The sequence below is a fragment of the Zosterops lateralis genome, assembly GCF_965231275.1.
Source record: "Zosterops lateralis genome assembly, chromosome: 1".
NCBI lineage: Eukaryota > Metazoa > Chordata > Aves > Passeriformes > Zosteropidae > Zosterops > Zosterops lateralis.
In genome coordinates this window covers 118,211,491-118,234,373 of record NC_139762.1, presented here as the reverse complement: position 1 = coordinate 118,234,373, position 22,883 = coordinate 118,211,491, and the positions used below count along the sequence as shown (strand labels likewise).

Below are 22,883 nucleotides of genomic sequence, written 5' to 3'. Positions count from 1 at the left end.
TTTTTCATGTTAGGCTGTTAATGTTTACTCTCTTAGGACCATCTCTATTTAGTGATACAAGCAATGTTTTCCTTCCAGAACCTCCAAGTATTTACAATATCTCACATGTGGTTTCTAAAGCAAAGGCTTTTGATGGATACAGGTTTCTGAAACTTTAAAATAGATGAACCCAAGATAATGGAAATAAAAGAAATTTCATCCATTAAAAGGAGACTAAGGTGAAGACACACTGGCTGTATTTTAATCAATTCATAGTTCAAAGCCATCCTATTTCCTCCATGAGAACTCAAGAATTGCTCCATGGAACTTACCTGCTAACACTTTTTCCACAGTTCAGCAAAGGAGTTTCTCTGTTCTGTAGTTTTCTCCAAGAAACAGTAACAAAACTACTTTTCCCTTACAATTTTTGAAGTATGAGGCACTAGCTAAATTACTTCCAGGTAACCAAAGAGAAATAGTCACAAGTAATTAAAACTTCCAAAACTAAGTACAAAACCATAAAAGCTCCCCAAGCACTCAATCTTTTCATGCTCACATTACAACAGACTTTCAGTGTTCCGGTGTTTCACTGTTTCACGCTGCAGTGCTGACAGTGCACTTGAAAGAAGTAAAACTAGTGCTAATGGGGTTTAATTCTTATCAAATACAAAACACATAATTTGAAAGATTAAAGTTTATCTTGGAGCATTCATTCCTTACCTTCTGTTTCTCTCCTCATTCTCATTCTGCCAAGTTTCCTCTGCTGCTCCCTCAACAGTGCCTGCTGTTGAATCTCTAGAGTCCGGTCATCTTTTGGAGCATCAGGATACATGTGCCTCAATCCCATACGTGTTTCAGGATCTAGAGCAAAGACATGAAATTTACTTTTTTTCCCCTAAATTAACATTTCTGAAAAGCATTTTTAAAGAAATATCTAAGTTATGAAAAAACCCATTAAAAATAATAGTGTCAATGGCCAAGAGAATGAGCAACTTAGCAATGATTTTACAATTTTACTATATTAAAATATATGTTTTCTGGTAAAGAATAAACAGGAAGTTACACAGAAACATTTGCTGGTTGGTAAAAAAGTCCAACTCAGTCTATTTTCAGTAATACCATGACATCAAATGCACAAGAAGTCTAAGCAGCAGGGACTAGAAGACAGGTCAGTGCTCCAAGTCATGATGCAGCATTGTGAGGCAAAGAATTCCATGGAATTGCTGGAACAGCCCCACAGAGAGACACACACACACAAACAAAATACTGCCCACAAAGCACACTGCATAGGCAGTAGGTCATGAAGAGCCTGCTTTTTGTTTTTGTCTTTAAATCTTGTGTGGAATGGAAGATGGAGGAGAAGGACAGATGTTTCCCTACCATTCTTCATCAGTAACAAGATCTACCTGCCTTTGTATTTAAGTTCATTAAATTCCCAGATATTCTGTATATTGACAGGATCTTGTGCCTCCTTTAAGGAAGGTCGCCGAGCTGGAGCCTGCAGACGAAGCCTGGCCATCTCAAATATGTCCCTTGGATTCTTCTCTCTCCTCCTGCTTAAAAGGTTTGTAAAACAAGCAGAAAGCAATTTAACACTGTATTATTAATGAGTTGGATCGAACTATAATAATGATAATTTTCAGATCTTTTCTCTTTAAATAAAGCTATCAAAACAGGAAAATAAATTTGAAAGTAATGACACTGCACATTGTCCCTTTATACTTTACAGAGTGGGACTAAGGCTGGTAATCAGATGTGTCTTTTCCAGATAACTGGTATGATTACTAATACATTTTGAAACAAACCAAATTTATTAAATAAAGAGAATATGATTTTTCAGTAAGGAAGAAAATACTTCCACAACAGTACAGTATTCATAAGCATATTCAGTAGCAGGTATTGCAGTTTACAGGCACAAATTATGCCCTAAGGAAAAATGTAATGAGATAAAATCTAGATTATTCTAAAACATATAGACATGTTTTAGACCACTCTTCAAGACAGAGCATTTCAACTTCCTATCTCACCAGTACAGCCTTTCTTACACTAAATTCTAGCAAGAGTCTTGGAGAAAACCCAAATGCATTTGTAAAAAAAGAAAAAAATTATATACAAGTTCTACCTTTGTATTTTCGTTCCACTCATTTATATTGGCCAACTAATACTACCTAATAATACACAGTAACTCTAAGGTCCTGTGAAAAATCTAGCTTTAAAACAGAAGATTACATCCTTACCGTGTAATTGGTACATTATCGTGACTGGCCACATTCAGCAACTGTTCCTGCAGACGCCTCTCTTCACTACGAAGCTGTTTCCTCATCTCTGATAATTCATTTATCACATTCCTCCTTTCCTCTGGAATTTAGCACAAATAATTTAAAAATAAGGAGTGTCAGAGCAACTTTGCCTCCTACTTATAAACATAAAATAATGTGAATAAAGAGATATAATGAAATGCTAATTAAAACAAAGATAGTACAAACAAGAATTGCAGCATTCCATACGCTAGAAATTAGATCACAGTTTATATTTTGAGACAGCACAAGGACCAGAACCCCCAAATAGCAGAAAACATACAAATGTCACTGGAAATGTTTAACTATATTTTAAAAAGGAAAAGCTGTGGCATACAAGTGGGTGTTGCCAGTAAATAGCCTTAATTTGAAATTTGCAAACCTACACACTCCTCAGATAAATGGGAGCTGCAGTGGTATCTGCAAGCACTAAACAGCTTTCTTTTTCCTGACTCAAAAGTGGGGCATCTGTCTGCCTAGTGCAGATTCTCTTAAGTGGTCAAGAGTTCTAACTCCAATTTTTAGTACATGCTTATGTTGACTTTTGAGACCTACTTTGGGTCTATGCTGTTTTTTGTGGTGAGGAAAGCATTCCTCCACAAGTTAAACCTATTTCAGAAATTCCTCATTTTCCAAATAACATCATTTGGTATTTTACTGACCTTTAGACTTTAGTGTCCAGAAGCTAGCAGGCAAGCAAGTCTTACTAGTTTAAATCCTCAAACATGAGACTCAATTTATATGTCTTTATTTCTCTCGTTACAGAAGGTCTGAGTCAATCAGTTTCCAATAGCTGCATTAAGAACCACTCTGCCTTCCATTTAGTGGAAAATCCACAACCCCCCTGGAATAGCCTCAGGTACTTTCTGCTGCAGCCTAGCATTTGTAGGACATCATTTACTGCTACATATCGTGTCTTGTTTCTTATATACTTGAAAAAAAGTATCAGCAGAAAAATTACTGCTTTCCATCCACATATTGCCAGGATAACTAATCTAAAAAAAGCAAAGGAGATCCTTCCAGCACATTTGAATTTTAGAACCACCAGTGAAAGCTAAGAGGAATGAGGAGAGGATTAGGCAGACTGACAAAGGTAGGTAGAATTTAAGAGTTAGAACTGCAATGCTCTACACTCTGTTGGTCTAATCCCTTACTCAGACAATGCAAAACTTTCCCATTTTGCCATATTCTGGTCATAGTGGTACCACTGTTCCAAGAGATCCAGCACTTCCCAGACAATTCCATTATCAGAGTTTTTACAAAAACATATTTCCTTATGATGACACTTAATAAATGCATTTTTATTTTGTCTCAAAAATTCAGACATGCCATACTAACACATTGATAGTACTAAGAGAGAGAAAACACCTAGACAGAGATGCAAACTTTAAAGGATTATTCTTTTGCAGGCAAGAAAAGGAACTGTAACAAGAACAGCTTTGTTGTAATAGAAAGGGAGCTTGCAATGCAGACAAATACCCACCTAAGGAACGCAGCTGATTTCTTCTAGCAGGGACAGGTGGAGAAGGAGCTCTCGGCTGTGCAGGATCCTAGTGATCATCATCAATGTGAAATGTAATTTGTGAAAGGAAGAAATCACAGTACATTTTATTTCCTTATTTTACATCTATTTTACATTAACAACTGGAAGTCCCAACAGTAACCTTAGAGGTTGTGAAGCCTAAGATTTTTGAAATCTGATCTTTAAATGTATAATCCAAATTACTATGACAGTAAATATAATGCACTATTCAGAGTTCTAAACAAATCTATTCCAAGTACTGCTAAAGAAATAAACTGGCCTACCTCTAGAGCATTCTCCACATTTAGGAAATTTAGGGAAAGCAGTGGTTTAAAGTGTGACATAAAATACTCTCTGAAACTGCACTAGAAAGCATTTAACCCAGTTCAGACAAAGAGCTGGTAAAAAACAAATGCTTTTCGATAAAATGATAGAAGTGTAGCCTGAGATTCAAATATCATAAACAATTATTTCATCTACTCTCTTCCAGGAGAAGTTTATTTTAAAAGTCAAAAAAGCCCCAGAGAAGATTATCAAGTAAAAGAAATGAGAGGTCTCAGAACCACTACTGTAACTCATTTGTGTTACATGCAGAGAAGAAAGTAAAGCATATTAGGAGTATCTTCTTGTACTTTCAAAAACATAAAGATTACACAAGAATGTCAACATTAAACAAATCAATGTTAAACTTCATGCCTGAGCTAAGTTCTTCTGTGAGTGAAAACAATGAGCTGCTAGATTATATGTAAACTTTCTTATTCTAAATCTTGAGATCATCAGACCCCTGGTAAGAATCTGGACAGTGTATGCCCTCTCCAAAATGAGACACTCACTCCTACAGAAAATGCACATGCAGAAAAAGTTTAAAATAACACACCAGCAAAAAAAAAAAGTGGGCCTGATATTTCTGGGTCTGAGAGATTTTAGCCTGCTAGCAGCTGCTAACTTTTTCCCAAGGAAAAATTTCTCAGGAAAGTTCCTTCTCAAAACAATCTTGGCAAACAACTATCCTTTCTTAAAACAATCTTTCTCCAGGTGAGGTGTCATTCCTCTTCACCAATCATGTTAAGTCTGTATCAGAACACCTTATAAAAGGTAGTAAGGATTAGACAAAAAAAGCCTTTTTTTCTATGCTCTTTGCCTTCTGAAATACTTTGAGTCTCTTTCGTGTCCTATAGCGACAAAAAATTCTTCAATATTTGGAATAAAATTTAACCTTAAATTTCAGAGCTACAAGACCGATGAATGTAAAGACTGTCTTGTTAACCAGGGCATTCCAGCAACAACTGGCAAACTTTAAAAACCTGGCATGATGTCATCCACTGTACTGTCTTAAATAAAAAATAAAATAAAATAAAATAAAATAAAATAAAATAAAATAAAATAAGCCAGCAGAAGTTTGCTGTAACAGCCATACTTGTGCATAGTAAGAGAGACGGCTTTCAGCAGAGGGAATCCTTTCTTCTTTCCTTACTGGTTTGTTCTGAAGAGCAGGAATGACAGGTGAAGGTTGTCGTGACAACTGCAGGGAGAAAACCAAGACTGAAACTACATTCCTATAGCTTCCGAATAAAGTGTTATTTTAGACAAGGAAAGTTTTGTTAGTGTTTTCCCTTTGACAGAAGAAAATGTTCCTAAGTGCATAAAATGATTGCAAAAATTATTTCATGATTTTTGTTTTCTACCTATAGAAATTTCAATACTTTTTTCTATGCTGTAAGGTGTTTTTTTCCTAATTTATATTTCAGTTATGCATCTTTTTTCCTTTAGACACTTCCTTTATATCTGTCCATTTTAGAGAAATGACAGAAACTTAGTACAAGTTTTACAGGAGAGAGTTTTATAATTTACTTAGATTTTGTCCATCAGAATTCTGTGGGATAGATTTCTTACATCATTCAAGTCAAAGGAAAATAATTAAATTACCAAAAATACCATTGTTCAAGATGAACAGTCCTACCAGTCCTCTATTAAACAATTTTATTTATATTTACACCTCAGCAAATGCAGGTCAGTATTTACAGTAGATATAAAGATCAACTATTGAGTGCAGATTATTGATCTTGCTTTTAGTATTTTTAATGCAAATTTGATCAACAAGATAAGTTTCTGCTGCAGTATGTCTGATTTTTCCATCAGCTGTTCTCTGTTTGTGCATTAAGTATACTGCAGTTTGATAAACTGAGAGGGGAACAACACTGAAGGTAGAGGTCTAAGAATTCATGTGATTTCCTTAAAATCTAGTTATTTTTAAAAGTTGTCTTAGAAAGTCACTTAAACATACCATCTTCTTTTCCTCTTCCACCTTTTCTTTCTCAAAATATTGTCTAAGTTGTTCCTCTTGCTTTTCTTCTTTTTCTTTTCCTTGTTTTTCTACCTCTTTTCTCCTTTCTTCATCTAATTGAATTATTTCTTTATTTTTCAATCTTCGCTGTAACACAGAGAACAAAACTTTAGTAATTGAGGGTTTTTTTATGTATTAAAACTTTCTCTTTGAGAAGTTAAAATTACACATCAAAGTGACGAGTATGAAATAAAAAAGAGTATTTCACTAGTCTGACTTCAAATATCCAAAATAAAATACATCTCACATAAATATCAGCAGCCCTGGCTCTGCTAACATCATTAAAAGAATTCCTAATAATTTCAATAAACACCACTTTGTGACCCCAGTTCTGCCATCAGCAAAGGCTAAACTGTAGGAGTCATTTCCCAAAATTCAGATTCAATTAAAACATACTGCAGACATGCACCACACTATCACAAGAGCACAGAGAAATTATCATCTGGTCTCAGTTTTAGTTGTGTGACTATGAATAGCAATGACACCAGTTTCCTCCCTGCTCTCTGGTAGACCAGCTCTAGTATCCAGAAGACAAGGCTCACCCAACTAAATTGCTCATACCAGGGAATGAGAATTTAGAACATAAGATAAATGTTCTGTCTTAGAAATTTTCAAGTCCTACATCCTAATTTTATCTTTCATAATCCCACAGGGAACTGAAAGACTCCTCGTCCTCTGATGGCCTTGCGTCCTCTTCCTACAATTATTATATTCCAAATAATGCAAATTCATTAAAAATGCAAACCCAAGAAACAAAATTTGGGGTATGAATTAAATCCATAGGCGTTGATTTAGGTTTGAATTTACCTCCATGAAAAGTATTCATTAGATTTGCTTGGCATCCAAAACAAGCAGTATTCTTAGCTCAAAGAGTCTCCTTACCAATTCAAAAAAAGTCTTTATAAAATATTCCCACATAGTTACATTTTTCAAATAACTTCATGAAAGAGTTAAGACAAAAACTGGGATGATATTTTTTTAATTCACCAATTTGATAAAGCTTTTTATTGGCCTCACCACCAATTCCTTTTAGAAAGTAGAGCACCACTATCATTTACAAAACTACAAGTTTTTTCTTGAAAGAATTAACAGTACTTCAAGTTTGTAGTATATCTTAAAGAGTGGGAAGAATGTGCTGGTTAAGGCTGACAATCCTCCACCTCTCCTCTGCCTAATGCAGACTCATTTAAGTGCAAAGACAATTCACAGGACACTTCTCAGCTTACCTTCTAGACAACAAATATTACCAAGGGTTAGTTTAGGCTGGAAAGAAGTATCAAAATACTAACCTCCTCATCTTTCCTCCTTTTCTCCTCTAGTTCCTCTTCATATGCTTTTTGAATTCTCATCCTCTGCTCTGCGAGCCGTTTTTCTTCTTTTTCTTCTTCTATTCTCAGTTTTTCTCGCTCTGCTTCTTCCCTACGTCTCTTTTCTTCAATCTTAAAACAAAGAAGTATTCAACCGTCAGTAGCCAGTAACAATGTGATTAACAACATTTACATGATTTTTGCAGTACCTACTTGCAAAATCAAAAGCTCTATGGCGCAACTGAAGGAATCCTAGAGCCTGTCCTGTATTTCAGCTTCACAATTCTCTTAAAATGAGATTCTATTTTACTATTTCTTTTCAGCCATTGGAGCCACCTCCCTACAGGAAAACTACTTATAAACACTACGAATAAAACCAGAGTATTTCCCAACACTTGTTCTATTCAAGATGTGCTGGAGTAACACTTCTATTCAGTGATTAAATAATGGAAGATGGGAAACCAAAAAGATATGCTAATTACCTTTTTTTATTCCACAATTGCAGTATTATTAGACAAAGTGCTGACTTACTGAAGCAAAAGATCTTCCCATTCTTTAGTCTATTTGGTAGCTCTATGCTTGGAAAAATACCCTGGATCTTCTCTTTTCAAGAGATCCCCATCAAACTACTGTATGACTTTAGTAGTCTCTTAAATTATCTGTTATTTCCCTGATAATGGTATTTATTACACTGATATTTAATTTGTGCAGCATAAGATTAAATGTGAAGTATTATGGACAGAAGACATAAAGTGGTTGAAGAAAAATCAGGTTTTATACACCCATCAATACATAACTACACTATGACTGATCACCACTTCATTTTGATGAACGTGCATTTTAATCATGTAGACCTCCAAGGGCAAACATCTTGGTTTCTGTACTCATTTATGTATGCAAACCTGTACTGCATGCAGTTTCAGAACTCAATACTGTATTTAGAGAGCTGTACTTAAAAAAAAAAAAAAAAAAGTCTAGATTAAAGAAGCCAACTATTAAGAAATGCTTGTCTAAGTGATGCTATTACATAAGCCTAAATCCAAGAAACTCTATAGTATACAGCTTTTAGTACATCTCTTGTGTACAGAATTGGCTGTGATAGCATGGGTGAGGTCTTTGGTGGGCAGTGCTGATTTCCTCTGAGTGCAAACCCTCTTTTTACAATTTATTTCACCAGATGATATCTGCCATGAGCATTCACCTGTAGACGCAGGAAATTCTTGTAGGATTCCTGTCGCTTAAGCTGCTCTGGAGATGGAGGTTCACCAAACACATTACCTCGAGCAAAAGGAGAGGCCTGTGCAAATGTAATACCTAAGGGAGGGGAAAGGTTACAGATGAAAAACAAACACAACTTAAGACAGCAAGGCAGAGTGAGGAAGGAGGAATCCAAGATATTTGTTTCAAAAGGAAGCTTATGACAGCCGTAACTCAAGGCTATAGCTGAGCTTGAAAATTCTTACATTTTCTGCCTGGAATAATTGCCAGGTTTGAACTGTTTAATACATCCAAGTGAGTTGCATTTCTACAAAAATAACACCTACTAAAGTCACCTATTATACTGTTCAATCTGCAGCTTAGTATCTAAGAACGTTAACTGCAAATTAATTAGAATAGCAAACAAAAACAAATAGCAAACACTTTGGCAAATTAATTAGAATAGCAATACTTTGTAACTTTACTGCTTGTAATTCCTCTGACTTAGAACATAAAGTTCTGTTCCTCAGGTTTATTCACTTTTTAAGAACAGAGAAGAATAACAGAACAAATGTTTACAGAAAATAGCAAAGGATGCTACAAAAATCAAACCTCCAGACTGGCAAATAGAATTCTAAGCAGTCAGAAATCTGAATTCAGCCAGTATAAAGTGAACTGTACTATAAAGTCTGAAGTGTCAGGTTTCCTTTAGCCCTGAGTTACGACCATGACATAACCATCAGTCCCCAAAGCTCTAGATAGGAGGATTAATTCAGACACCACACAGAGCAGGTTCTGCAGAACAGAATCCCTACAAGAAGCAGAAAAGAAAGGAAGGAAGTAAAGGAAAAGTAGAGTAAGTTGTGTTAACTCTCCAGCTCCTGCAGCATGTTTTTCACTCATATCATGTCTGCTCTGAAGGATAGTGCCTCAAAGATGTGCAAGAGCAACAGCTCCACTGAGCTGAGATGAACATTACATTTCCCTGTATGGTGAAGCACCCCAAGTCAGATGAAAGCATAAATAACATATTAAAGTATTCCCATAGGAATGCACATGTTTACTGCTACAGCCTAGCCTTAGGAGCATGTTTGCATACCAAGGAGTACACTTTGAAATTATTTTCCTTACATGGAAACAATGCTTGAATCCTTCCAAAATATAGCTAAATTTACATGCGGCTCTTTCACGATGGAGTCGCTTCCATATAAAAAAGCAGAATAAATTTTATATACCAGTTAGAAGGCAGTACAAGACAGACAAGTTACTATGGAAAATGTCAAGGGAAACACTTGCTGTGTACCAGCTACCACCCTGCAAGTTCCTCTTTTAACAGGGTAGTGTACCCAAAAAACCCCACAAAACCAAGTAACCAAACCCACTAAAACATGCACAAAGCCACTCTAGTACGTGGCTGGTGAAATTCAAGGTGCAAGACTATGATGTCCCCATCACTGATGTGCACCACCTCCTGATCCCAAAATAAGTGATCTAACCAGGGGGCTCTTGGCTGTTTTACATTATTACTTTTTTAGCATTCCTGTTTCACTTTTTACTAAATGGTTAAATATACAATCTGTTGGAGATAAAGAGAGATAAGTGGGACAGAAGGGAAAAAGTCAGTGGTAAGGATGCTGAATAGCAACCGTGCAAAATAGATTCATGCCCCAAATACCATGTCTTTATTAAGTGCAACAATTCAAACAAGGTAAGGAAAAATAGCATCTTAGCTGAGTTGAGATCATCACCAATTCTGGCCTTTGCCCATCCTAAACTAGGGACAGGTTAGGAGTAACACAGTGCTCTCATTTAGATGTCACACAAAACATAAGAAGATAAAGTTGCATTAGTTTTAAAATATGAAAATAAATCAAAATCCCTAGAACTTGGAGGTAGTGCACAGGGCTCCATATATACCCAATTTACCTGTAATTTCTTAGAACTTGTTAACCTAATTACTGTACCAATTTCACTTTAGCTTCTAACATCATACACCTGAAGACCTCTTTTTATTCCACATTCTCACCCACTACACAGCTGTATTTCACTGTGTCATTTAAAACTAAGACAAACATGTACACAGACTTGATTAGAAAACACCAAATCTGGAAAACTAATACACTGATCCTGACTCTTCAGGGCTAAACCAGCTTTAGTTATCATTACTGACAAGACAGATAAGATTTTAAGAGCACACACTGACAGCAACGAAGAAATCTGAGAAAGAAGCATGATACTGACTTTACAGGTAGAGAGCACTATCATAGGACTACCAGAAAGAGGTAAAGAACTATGGAATTTTGATCACTAACACTTATGGATAGTTAGGGGAGTAATACAGTATTCTTAAAAACCTGCTATTTTATTTGTAGATGCTTCTGAGTTCTCAGGTCTCGAGGAGGCCAAACTTAGGTCAACAATAGCCCTCTTATCTTCATATAGTCTTGCCTCTGGTTTATGATTTGCCTCTTCATTTCGCCTGTGCATGATATTCAAGTCCGCTAAAGGAAAGGGGAAATAACTGTTTACTTATCATAAAGGCATGTTCACTGTAGATTCTCCAAAATACAGGGGGGGTTGATCAGATTCCACTTTTCCTGAGCCTATCAGCCATGGGAACAAAAAATTCAGGCATAGGCAAGAATACAGAGGCTAAGGATGGGATACTAATAATTAGGTACTATTAACTAATAGATTGAAAGATTTGTTTTGTCGCTTTTCTTTTGCCAGGAATGATTCTCCAGAACAAATCTCCCCTCTCCCCTGCCTCAAAATGCTATTAAATGGAAAGATAAAGAACTCAAAGACAAAATTGTGTAGACAAGCAGATATTTAGAAACCACTCTTTCTTCTATCTCCATAAAGCTGTAAAATACTTTTGAGTTTAGTATTGATATTTTAAGTGCTGAATCTCTCTAATTACTGTTGAGGGAAATAAGTGCAATTGAAGCACATTTTGGTCTTCATGTCTTCAGTAATAATCCAGGTGCAGATTTCAATATGTAAGCAAAGCAACATTATCCAACATTTTCATCAAAATTTAATGGCGCCTGATCAAAGATGTTAATTTCAGCTCATTTTGAAGTGTTACTTTACTACTCTTCGAAGGCTCATTTCAGAACAAAAAAGTACTGCACAGTTTTCAGATTATCTTTTGAAATAGTGTTTCTGATAATTATGAATTACTGTAGTCATTTAAGCACACAGATTCTGAGAACTTTAAATTCCATGCCTCTCTGGAAAGCAACCTTTGCATATACCCGTCTCAGAAGCTATTTACAGACATTTTGAAGAGGATAAAAAGACAAGTCACACCATATAAAAAAGACATGTCAGAAAGCATGTTCTGTTTCACTACACTTGACTCATAGCTTATCCATCATGCTGCCAAGCTGTGGTGGAAAAAGTATTTTACATATTTAATTCAGGGAAACAAGCTAAGAAGCTTCTTTCTCTTGGTTTCTCATTTACAAACAGAGAAACTTCTCAGCAGCTACATGCAGAGCTCAGGCCAGTATGAGACCTTTCCATTTCCAGTCACACCACTGTTAAAGCCTAGAGGAAGAAGCCAAACACATAAATGCAGTCATAAATGCCTGAAGTCAGGCAGTATGAACACTCTATCTGCCCTGATGATAAACATCAGTTTGGATCCTTAATACAAGCTTCTAAAGTTGTAATTTGGCCACAAAATCTTTAATAAGCATGTAAAGTTTACTCACTACTCTCAAAATATACTATTCATTTTGACAGATGTTGCTCAGGTGTCACACAACTTCAATTAACTACCTTTGTATATAAGCTATTATACAGTAAATATTTAGTGGTTTACTGGAAGTGTAGATGAACAACCTGGATCATAGCTATATTCCAGGTCACTACTCTCATCTTGTATAAAACAGCACTTGGAAAAAAGTAAGCCTCAAAAAAATTACTGCTAAGTGCTCTTTATATAGCCATTTACCAGCAGTGTTACTTTGGGAAATATACATATTCCACTTAGCTTTGTATATTTATATAAACATTCCTTTTTTCATATAAAAATTAGAGATTTCTAAGCCTAGAAACCATTTTAAAAAAGAAATAAATTAAAAACCTGTTCCTAGGACATGCTTAAATAAAAATCTTCACAACAGACTTCAGCATATTTGTATTGCAGATGATTCTGACAGCTTGTTTTCCTCCTTCTCCCTTTGTAACTGCATTGTGTCTTCACTTATAGTTCACATATCCTGTGTTTCCCATTTTGCTTTGATTGTACTCTTCGAATGACTCTACAGGAATCAAAATAATTATTCCTTGAGTGCATCTCCTTGAAATTAATCTAATTTGTCAAGGGCTACCAGAGTTACAAAACAAGGAATAATGTGGCTGAATAGAGCCCTTACGAGAGCAAGAACACATCAGTCTTGAAAAGAGAACCCAAAATTTTCACAAACATACTTATTAGATTTCCTTCTGCATCTTTGAGAGGAGCACCCCCACCACCTCTTCCCCACGGATTGTAATTCCTCATTTCTGCTTCTAACTTCTCCTTCTCCTCTCGCTCCTGTCTGCGTCGCTCTTCTCTCTCTCTTATCTAAAAGCAAACCAATCAAAGTTAGTTCCACAATTATATCACATTAAGTAGAAGTTTAATAAAAAGTTAACAGAGCAAACTGAATGCTCTCATTATCTATTTCCCTTATCTACACCAAGCAAATCCAAACAGTTCACTGTCTGTACTGCAGACAGTGCATTGCATTCTGTTGTCAAAACATGCACGTCCAGTTGAGCATAATCAGAGGAACATCCTACACAGTATAAGACTTCCAAGTTCCAAAAATGTCCATGTGTGACATTTGCACTAGATCAAAAGCTCCATATGTTTAGATTTTTGATATAGATGTTTATACTGCCTGAAAATTAAAAAGGCAAAATTCTACAATATTACTGCACTTGCTTCTCTCAATCTGGTATGTTTTGTTTAACCAAAACTTAGACTGGGGATGACTCCTAATCATAAATGCCTTAACAGAATGTTATACAATTCTATAAAATAGTTTTCTGTAGTAATTCTCTATGATCTATGTATATAACACAGGAGTGTTCATATGTTTTGTTCTTCTTTTTCTTCAAAATCATTTATGTAACTAACTCTCCTAATAATTGTAGCATTTATAAAGTGAACAGCTGTTAAAAAGTCCATCTTCTACTCAAAGCCTTTATTAAAACATTAACTACTTATGTATTTGAAATATATTGATGTGTTTTTCTTAATTTTATTTCTCATGTGCATTAGAAAAACATTTCATTAGATAAATATAATTAGATAAAACACTATGAGGGTGGTGAGGCATTGGAATAGGTTGCCCAGAAAAGCAGTGGATGCTCAATCCTTGGAAGTGTTCAAGACCAAGTTGGATGGGGCATCACACAGCCTCGTCTAGTGGAAGGTGTCCATGGCATAGGGGTTGGAACCAGATGGTTTTTAAGCTCCCTTCCAACCTAGGCCACTCTGTGATTCTATAATTTCCCTTTATCAAGTAATCCCACTTTCCTAAGAGATATAATGAGTCAACAAAGACCCATAGATTGTATCATGCCACATTTATTAGACCTTTATGTCAAATTGTGCAGTCTCTCATATTGCAAGGTAATACTTAGGATTATATAGTGAGAAAATGCCTTCAGAGAACCACATGTGCAGTATCTGATACTATTCCTAAATGGTTATTCTGTTCTTTATTTGACCTTGGTTTGGCAGCCTTTCCTTTATCCTTTATGCACAAATATAATTAGAACTACAGTATTTTTATAGGTATTATTTACCTCTACCAAAGAAATACATAAAAAATAAGATGAGAAAACATTAAGGGCCCCTGAACTGGGTTCTAGGAAAATTTCTGCAAAAGTAACATGTTTCATCATTTTGTAACTATAAACTCCCACAAGGTGCAGCAGCAAAAGGCCACTAAAGTGAGTATAGGACTCATATGTCGACTGGAATAGGAGACCCAAAAAAATTTGTCTAGTCTATCAAAAAAGAAGCTAAAAAGTAGTAAGACACCACCTACAAATACCCTGGAAGTAAACATGAGGCAAACCTTTGAATTAGTGTCCAAATGATTGTGAAGAACTTACAGAAATTAGACTGTACCTAATAATTATGGCAATAATGGAGTATCAGAGCTATACAAGCCATTCCTTTCAAGATGAAGGTTCTTATGTTCATGAAAATAATTATATAAACCAACATGCCTGGAACAAATCCGTTTGCTGTAACATTTTTAACATTTTCTCTGTTTCTAACAAAAATTTGAAGAGCTTACTGTCCACCTGAAGAGCTAAAATGAGCTAAAGCAGGGTCAGAGGAAGGAAATGATGAAAGGAAGGAGAGTTTAAAAGTTTTCTATTTGTAAGCTACATAAAATTGTCTGAAAGAGTACTATAGTTACAACTATTATATGTCCAAAAAAATGAAGAATTAGAAACTTTATTGCTCAGTACCTGCTGTTGCAATTCTTGTTGATAGGATAATGTTGCCTCTTTGGAAGGCTTTGTTTTCTCTTCAGAATACACTCCTATGCTTCTTTGTCTGTCTCCTGTATCCCTCTGTCCAATGTTACTTCTAAATTGAAAAATCACAAATATAAAAGCAAGACATCACAGGGTCCAGAGGGGGGTGTAATTTAAAAATTAAAAAAAAAAAATTCTCTTCCTGACATATTAAGAGCTGTTGTTTCCCACAGCCTGGCAGTTTACAATTCCAAACATTTTCTAAAATCCATGTGAAAATAGCAGTTCACTGAATTATTCTTTTATTGTCTAGATAGAAAATCCTTAATTAGAAGTTTGAAGAGTTGTCCTTAATACATTTTATTTCAAAGGCATATCTGTCCTCAGCAAAATATTACCAACACAAAAAGAATATCAATACAGATAAATCCACACAAAGAATATGAATATAGATAATACTTACACAGGCTGCTCTACTGGAGCTTGGCCTAAAGGAAGATCCAGACTAGGTGTGGGTTGCATTCCCATCACACCTGTACCGTCTGCACAGTAAAAAAAAAAAAAAAACACCCATATTTTAAATTTTGAATAGTCAGCTATAGATATTTGACATTATTTAAAAGAATAGAGTTCACTGCTCATACTCTGTGAGTGCAGAACAGAGGGAGATCTCTCAACTTCTGTAAAAACTAATAATCCTTAATGCCCTCTAAAGCAAGCAATACAATGCCAAGGCACAAATCTGTTTCTTAAATTCAACTAAATCCCTTTAGATTTCACAAATTACCTCATTAACATATTCTAAAATCAAATAACAAAATGAAATCACTTGCTTAATGGTGACACTTATTCTCATTCTTTCCAAATGTCATTCAAATCAACTAGTAAAAGACTTAATTTTTCTAAGGTTTTTTTTCTCCTTTATTTTACCTTTTCTATGTAGGTAGCACAAAAAATTTTTAAAGTATTTCTGTTTTTTTCTCTAAAAAAGAAAAAAAAAGAAAAAAAAAAAGAAAAAAACAGAAAAACAAACCACATAACCCAGTCTCTCCCTACACACATCACAATAGTTTTAATCATGAAATTATCATGAAGCAAAGGATAGACAAAAAAGGAGTGCTTGAAATATAAAAGTGGACCACTTCATACATGATTTTAATATATTTAGTGTATTAATAAAGATACATATTGATAATTATACCTGAAATTGTAACAATGCCTAAACATGTAATTAATCATTATTTAAGTAATTTTAGGAAATAATGTTTTAATTATCAATATTATAAATAAAATTATCTGGGAGGAGTAACAGCAAAGAATCTGAGACTAGAGGTTGTTGAAGTGATGAACAAGATTTATGGAAGTCACAGCCCTTTTTGTTGCTGGAGGAAATTACTTCATTCAAAAACAGTATTGAAAAAAAAGCTATTTTCATTCAATACACTTCTAAAAAATGGGTTTAATTTGCTGTTACAAATTTTACATTATTCATCATTTAACCAGATTAAAAGCAGTCATATGAATCACTCTAACAATCTACCTAAAATCATCAACTTACAGTAAGCAAGAGCAGGATCCAAAGGATTCCTAGCCCCATAAAAGTAATAAGCATCATCATAAGGTGTTTTGTAGTTGTCTGTCAAAACTGGAGCTGGAGGTGGCGGCAACGGTGCAAGCCTTAAAGAAAAAAGGGACATAATTCCTTGGTTTGTTGTACAACTGAAAAGACATCATCAAAAGAAGTGGGGGGAGGAGAGAAGGAGAGAGAGGGAAAGAGAATGGAGAGAGAACAGGGATAGAAAGAGAATTCATTATAGAAAAACTCTACATTGAGTTCAGCTGCAGACCAGACCTCTCATTAGCGACATGCAGGAACAAGATGCAGTAATTCTCAGTAGGGAATTAACCTTCCCTGAGGGAGCAGTACGTGAACCCAGACTATTCCAGAGATCTAAAGAACATCAAATAAGCATGCCTGCTTTAAGTGGCTCACTTAATGGTACTTCCTGGCTGCATCAGTAAAGAAAACAAGGCAAGATCTGGTCAAAGGGTGAATAGCACAGCACAACTTCAGCCTCTGTGCCTGAAGCTCCTTCTCTCCCTGAACAGTTTAGTCTCAGCCCTGGGAGACTGCTTAATTTATAGGAGCCAAACTCATGCCATAGCAGCCTTCTGAAAACATGGACTCTGCAAGGCATGTGCCCAAGCATTCTCACAATGATTCAACATTACAGGCATGGACATAACTTCTACAGCTCAACCCTTATCCTACACAAACACCCACTATGAGAGAGCTGCCTCCAGAGATAATCCAGCCTCCATGGATGGTTTCAAATAAACTATGAGGAAAATGACATTAAAAGTTTATTCCAGTGGAAAGCAGTTCGTTCTCTGTTAATTGTCAGAATATTATTTTTGCCTTCATCAGTTCCTTGGAAAAGGATCAACAGTACCACTGAGCTCTACCTCAGCAGTAACAACATGCTAAACAACGATCTTATTTAACATGTAAAATTAACATGATGGTGAAGCACCTGGGAGCTGCCAGTTCCCCAAGACTGCTGACCAGACCCCTCTGAAAGTCTTTATCACTCTGAGAGTCTTCATTCACTGGAGAGGCTGAACGGGCAGGCAGTGGAGTTTGGAAAGCCACCCTGGGCCTTTCAGGAGGTACTTCCTCTTCAAAAGCTCTTGCTGTGAAGCCAAACTGCTTCAATCTATTTGCCTGAAGGGAAAAAAAAAAAAAAAAAAAAAAAAAGAGAGAGGAAAAAAACTAAAACAAAACAGTTACCTTATTACTAGGAAATATCCTGAACCTCCATTTATGTTGGGTTAAACACTTCACTGGATCCCAAACAGCTGTTCAAATTTCTAGCAACTTCATTTTTTCTACCCAATGGTCTATTGGGAATCCAGCACTACAAGGAAATCCAGGAAATTTATCAGATTTACAAAAACCAACCTTATCACAGGTTTCAGGAAGTATATGAATCTAGTTAATGTCCAGAAAAAAAGAACATTTCCACAGCTGTCAGTAGAACAGTTTATCTAGAGCCGCCAATTTTCTATAGTGACAGTATTCTCATATTATGCATAGAAAAGTTTCTGAAATACTTCCCCTCCACCCCAAGATTGAAACAGTTCATAATCAGTAAAAACTAAAATCAAATACACACTGAGACTTTTTCCAATAAACATTTCCTTGCAATATCATTATTTTATTTTTTAAATTCCTTTGATCTTATTAATATTTTTCAACCACAATTATGAGTTTGGGGGGGAGTTCTTTTTAAAACAGAAGTAAAAAAATGTTTATTGATAACTGGCAGCCTCAGAAGAAAGTCAAAAGCAACATGCAAATAATGTGAAGGCATGCAAGGCAGTTAGTTTCAGAACTATCCTATCACACCCAGAAAGCCCTTACAGCAACTGCTCTGCATAACTATTCTAATGTTTGCTTAAATAAGGCAATATAATAGAAAAATGGAAATAAATCATACACTGTATAAGTAAAAGAGATTTTGTTCTGAATTTATTGCTTCTAATATTGAAGTTCTTCAACTAACATGCATTTGAAGAAAGTAATACCCGAAACCAGCGATATATTAAATATCTATGAGAGAACTATATACCCTACAATATGGAAATATTTCAATAAAATATTAAATCTTTACCTCCTCATCACTTAGCTGCAAGACAGTATATACAAAGCAGTTAGTACTCACCAATTAAGGACTACAGCACTCAAATAAAAATTCTCAAAATCTACTAGATATGAATATTTGCTTATAACATTTAACTTCAAATTTCTAGATGTGAACACAGAATTAGATAACAGATATTAGCTAAAGCAATTGAGTTTTATAAAGCAGTCTACAGACTTTTTGTCTTTTCAAATCCAGTGTCTTAAGCAGCAGAACATTTAAAACAGCCTTTCTCACAGCTTTAATCTGAAACCCTTCCCAAAGTGCCCCACTCTACAGCTGATTTCAGATGTGGCTTCAGTACTCAATTCATCCTGGGGATTGTTTCACTTTAAACAAGCAGCATATGCAACAGTCTACATTTATAGATTCTTAATCAGGCATTGCTATTTAACCAACCTGTAATTAATCAAGAAATGCACCTAATTAGAATCTCTCCCTGAGAGGCAATTTAAAGCTAACAGTGACTGATGCTTAATGAATGTAGCAATTCAACTTAATTGAAGGCTTTCAGCTAAATTAGTGCTTTTAAAACACTATGCATGCCGTGTACTTGCTCTAGATATAATTTTGTTCCTACAACAAGCACTTTGCAGACTCTGACTGAGATGTGTATGGTATATTGAGTGCTGCAGCACAGCATGCTTCTGCATAGTCAGCTTTGATTACACAAAACTGTTTACACTGACCTTGGGGCCTGCTGAGCCACAAGAGCCAGCATCCTCTGCTCAGTTCTGCCTCCTCTCCTGACTGCTTCCCTCCCAGCTGTACCCTCCATTCCTCTCCCTTTCACCATCTGAATCCTTGATCAGCCAGCTGACCCTTCTATACCAACTAAAGCAGCAAAAAAGATTCAGATTTTTGCCAAATAACCAAGCTGAATCAGTTTGAAACAGACACCAAACAAGCACGACAGACACTTTATGCAGGGAGGGCAGGAACATGCAACCACACAAGTGTTTTCCCTCCCCATTTAGGAGTAAGAATTTTGGTCCAGCTTCATTACTTGTCTGTGTGCATTCTCAGTCTCCTGTCTCACAAGTTTCACAGAAAGAAAGAAATAGTTTCACAGAATATTCAGAGCTGGAAGGGACCCACAAGGATCTGTCTAATAGCATTTTACAGCTATTCATTCACCTTCACTGTCTAGCAAAGAGGACCTTCTCTCACCTCTACTGAACCCTCCAAAGATGGCATAAGTTTAAATATGTGTCAAAGCATTTCCCAAAAACAGCACTAGTGATAATTTAAACCAGTAACAAGTCTATTATTGCTTGAAAGCACCACCCTATGTCTCAAACAGCACATCTCCACCATACCCAACCTGCAGTGGCTCTGGGCACACAGCAAGTATATGCAAATCACACAAGTTCTGTCAGTCTCTGCAAGATTAACAGTCTCCTAATAATGTTACTAGTGCTGACAACCCACTCCTGGACACATGCTGATCAAAATTCTTAATGTAATCATCACCTTACTACGGAAACAAAGACAGTAGTAACTCTGCATTAAGTCTTACAAACAACACAATACCGAACATCTTGCTTTTTACAAAGTCCTATAAAAATGCTTGTAATCCTAAACACTATATTGGATCACTTAAAAAAAACCTTACAAATTTTAAGTTAAAAACTGTTATAATGAGATCAGCTCATCTGCAAAACAACCTTTTTTTTCAACTGAGAAAAAGCTCTCTGCAGAAGAGTTGGCATTTCCAAAGAAAGGTTACTACTGTGTGCATGTAAGAGGCTACCACAGGACACTCAGTATTCTACCCATGATACCCACTGTTGGTACAAATGTCAGCTTGGACACAGCAAAAGAAAATGCCCCATAACTTCCATGAAAATATTCTCCTCTTATGCTGAAAGCATGTGTGATGACTTACAGCCTGTGCTGCTTTTGGCTGGGAAAGAGTTAATTTTCTTCAGAGTGGCTGGTGTGGGGCTGTGTTTGGGATTAGTGCTGAACACAGGATTGATAATACAGAGATGTTTTAGTTATTGCTGAGCAGGGCTTATAAAGAGCCAAGGCCTTTTCTGCTTTTTCTGCTGCCATGCTGGTGAGGGGACTGGGTGTGGCTGGGGGCTTGGAGGAGATACAGCTGGGACAGACAACCCCAACAGACCAAGGGGATATTCCAGCCCATAGGACACCATGCTCAGTATGTAAAGTGGAGGGAAGAAGGAGGAAGGGGAGGATGTTTGGAAAGATGTTGTTTGTCTTCCCAAGATGTGTAATGGATGAACATCTGCCTGCCCATGGGTTGCTTTCCTTGTTAAACTGTCTTCCTCTCAACCCATGGGCTTTCCAGCTTTTACCCTTCCTATTCTTTCCCTGATCCCACTGGTGGGGAAGTGAGCAAGCAGCTGCTCATGAGGCTTGGCTGGCTGGCTGGGCTTAAACCATGACACAACCTCATCATCTTTGGCTTCAGTTTTGTTATACACTGATGCCCTATTAAATAGCCCAACATTTATCATTTTATAGAAACTCTACGAGTTTTGTGACTGAGTAACCACAGTGTGCATGTAAGAAAAAAAGAATAGGCTATGTAGATGAAACAGAATCCAAATTTCTTACCTGCTTTTCTGGGTCTCGAGCTCCAGAAGCAGCAACTGAGAGCTCAAGTTCTTTCTCACTGTTTTGTTTTTTTAAAAAAAGGATTAAATCAGAAAGCAATAACAACTATATTCATTCTTTCAAAGCACAAATTCACAACCCTGTAGTTAAAAGAATTCTGAAAATACAGGATAACAGAAGACAACGATTCCACTTGATTTCTTCTCGAGTCAGGGAAGGAAATTATATAATATCTGTAAATACACAGAACACCCAAGGAGTATCTGGCTATCACCTATTTCACCTAGTAAAAATCCAACTACCATAAAAGGAAAAACCACCACAATTCTTTTTTACTACAACTTTTCAGAACATTTCTAAGAAATCTGTCTTTATTCACATTCAAGAAGTTAATATTAAACACATTGAAATGAATGATTCAAAAGTGCAGCAATAAATACTGTTTTGAAATTTCTGGGCTCAGGCTTGTTCTGTATTGTACAATTTTTGTCACAATGAGACTGTCAGCAGTATTTTTAATTCTTTATCCCTTCTCTAATATTGCTGTGTGTTTTTATTTATCCAGACATAATCTATTATTCAGTAGATAGTGAGTAATAGGTAAGGAAGAAATTCATATTTTATTATTCTGCATAAGCCAAATGATCAAATGCTTTAAAAATGAAAGGTTATTTTCCAAATTTGGAGGGCAAAAACAAAACTAATTTTCAACTTTGCCAACTACTTAGGCAGTCCTGTATCAGCAAAAAAAGATAACTTTAGTTAATGCTTCTTTACCCTTAAGAAACTAGAAGATCAGTTGTAAAAATGTATAAGTATCTGGGTTTTCTTTGACCCACTGAAAGCTTGTGACTGTGTTCATTAAAAACTAAAGCTCTCATGACGATGAGTTTAATTAACTGCAATATTACTCAACTACCTGGAATCCCTTGGTTATGAAATTGCTTCTTCCCACACTGAATTAATGGAATGCCTTTAAATTTCAGCCATCATCTCTTAAAAATACAGTGACTTCCCATTACCGTCTCTTATTCCGCTGCTGTTCCGCCATCTGTTCCATCAGTTCCTGTCTGTACTTCTCCTTTCTCCTTTGGAGAAGTTCTCTGTCGTGACCACCTAATGGAAATGATCACACATTGGTGTAAATGCTCCACAAAATACACAAAAGGCACTGGACAAAAACACTGCCTTTCAGTCAATTTAAAAACTGAAACACTGCAGACCATATGAACACTGTATCTTTATTGACTAAAAAATTAGATATCTAGTTTTAATACACAGCTGTTTGGAGTATGGTGATCAAAATTACTAAAATTTTCATTGTTATTTTCCTAGTTTGCCTGGCTTTGTATTATCAGGAAGCTACAAATCTCAAAGCTATTTAATACAACAGCAACTAAAAAAGGTTTTGTGGGGTTTTGTTTTTTGGGGTTTTTTTGGTCTAATATTCAC

At 35.9% G+C, this 22,883-nt stretch overlaps 1 protein-coding gene across 7 annotated transcripts in view; it reads right to left on the bottom strand.

Annotated features, from left to right (window-relative positions):
- The window catches only part of CSPP1 (centrosome and spindle pole associated protein 1), a 60,739-nt gene that overhangs the window by 13,149 nt on the left and 24,707 nt on the right, over positions 1–22,883 (bottom strand). For 6 of the 7 annotated variants that reach the window (XM_083873250.1, XM_083873253.1, XM_083873249.1 and 3 more), the window contains 16 exons: positions 22,454–22,547; positions 21,432–21,489; positions 17,679–17,869; positions 16,703–16,821; positions 15,608–15,686; positions 15,136–15,256; positions 13,090–13,225; positions 11,001–11,147; positions 8,651–8,763; positions 7,432–7,581; positions 6,083–6,229; positions 5,216–5,320; positions 3,760–3,826; positions 2,217–2,337; positions 1,390–1,535; positions 700–840 (listed from right to left, as the gene is read on the bottom strand). In XM_083873250.1, the coding sequence (XP_083729376.1) occupies positions 700–840; positions 1,390–1,535; positions 2,217–2,337; positions 3,760–3,826; positions 5,216–5,320; positions 6,083–6,229; positions 7,432–7,581; positions 8,651–8,763; positions 11,001–11,147; positions 13,090–13,225; positions 15,136–15,256; positions 15,608–15,686; positions 16,703–16,821; positions 17,679–17,869; positions 21,432–21,489; positions 22,454–22,547 (1,935 nt within the window). The remainder of the gene's footprint in view (positions 1–699; positions 841–1,389; positions 1,536–2,216; positions 2,338–3,759; positions 3,827–5,215; positions 5,321–6,082; positions 6,230–7,431; positions 7,582–8,650; positions 8,764–11,000; positions 11,148–13,089; positions 13,226–15,135; positions 15,257–15,607; positions 15,687–16,702; positions 16,822–17,678; positions 17,870–21,431; positions 21,490–22,453; positions 22,548–22,883) is intronic. The other variant, XM_083873251.1, reaches the window with a different exon arrangement.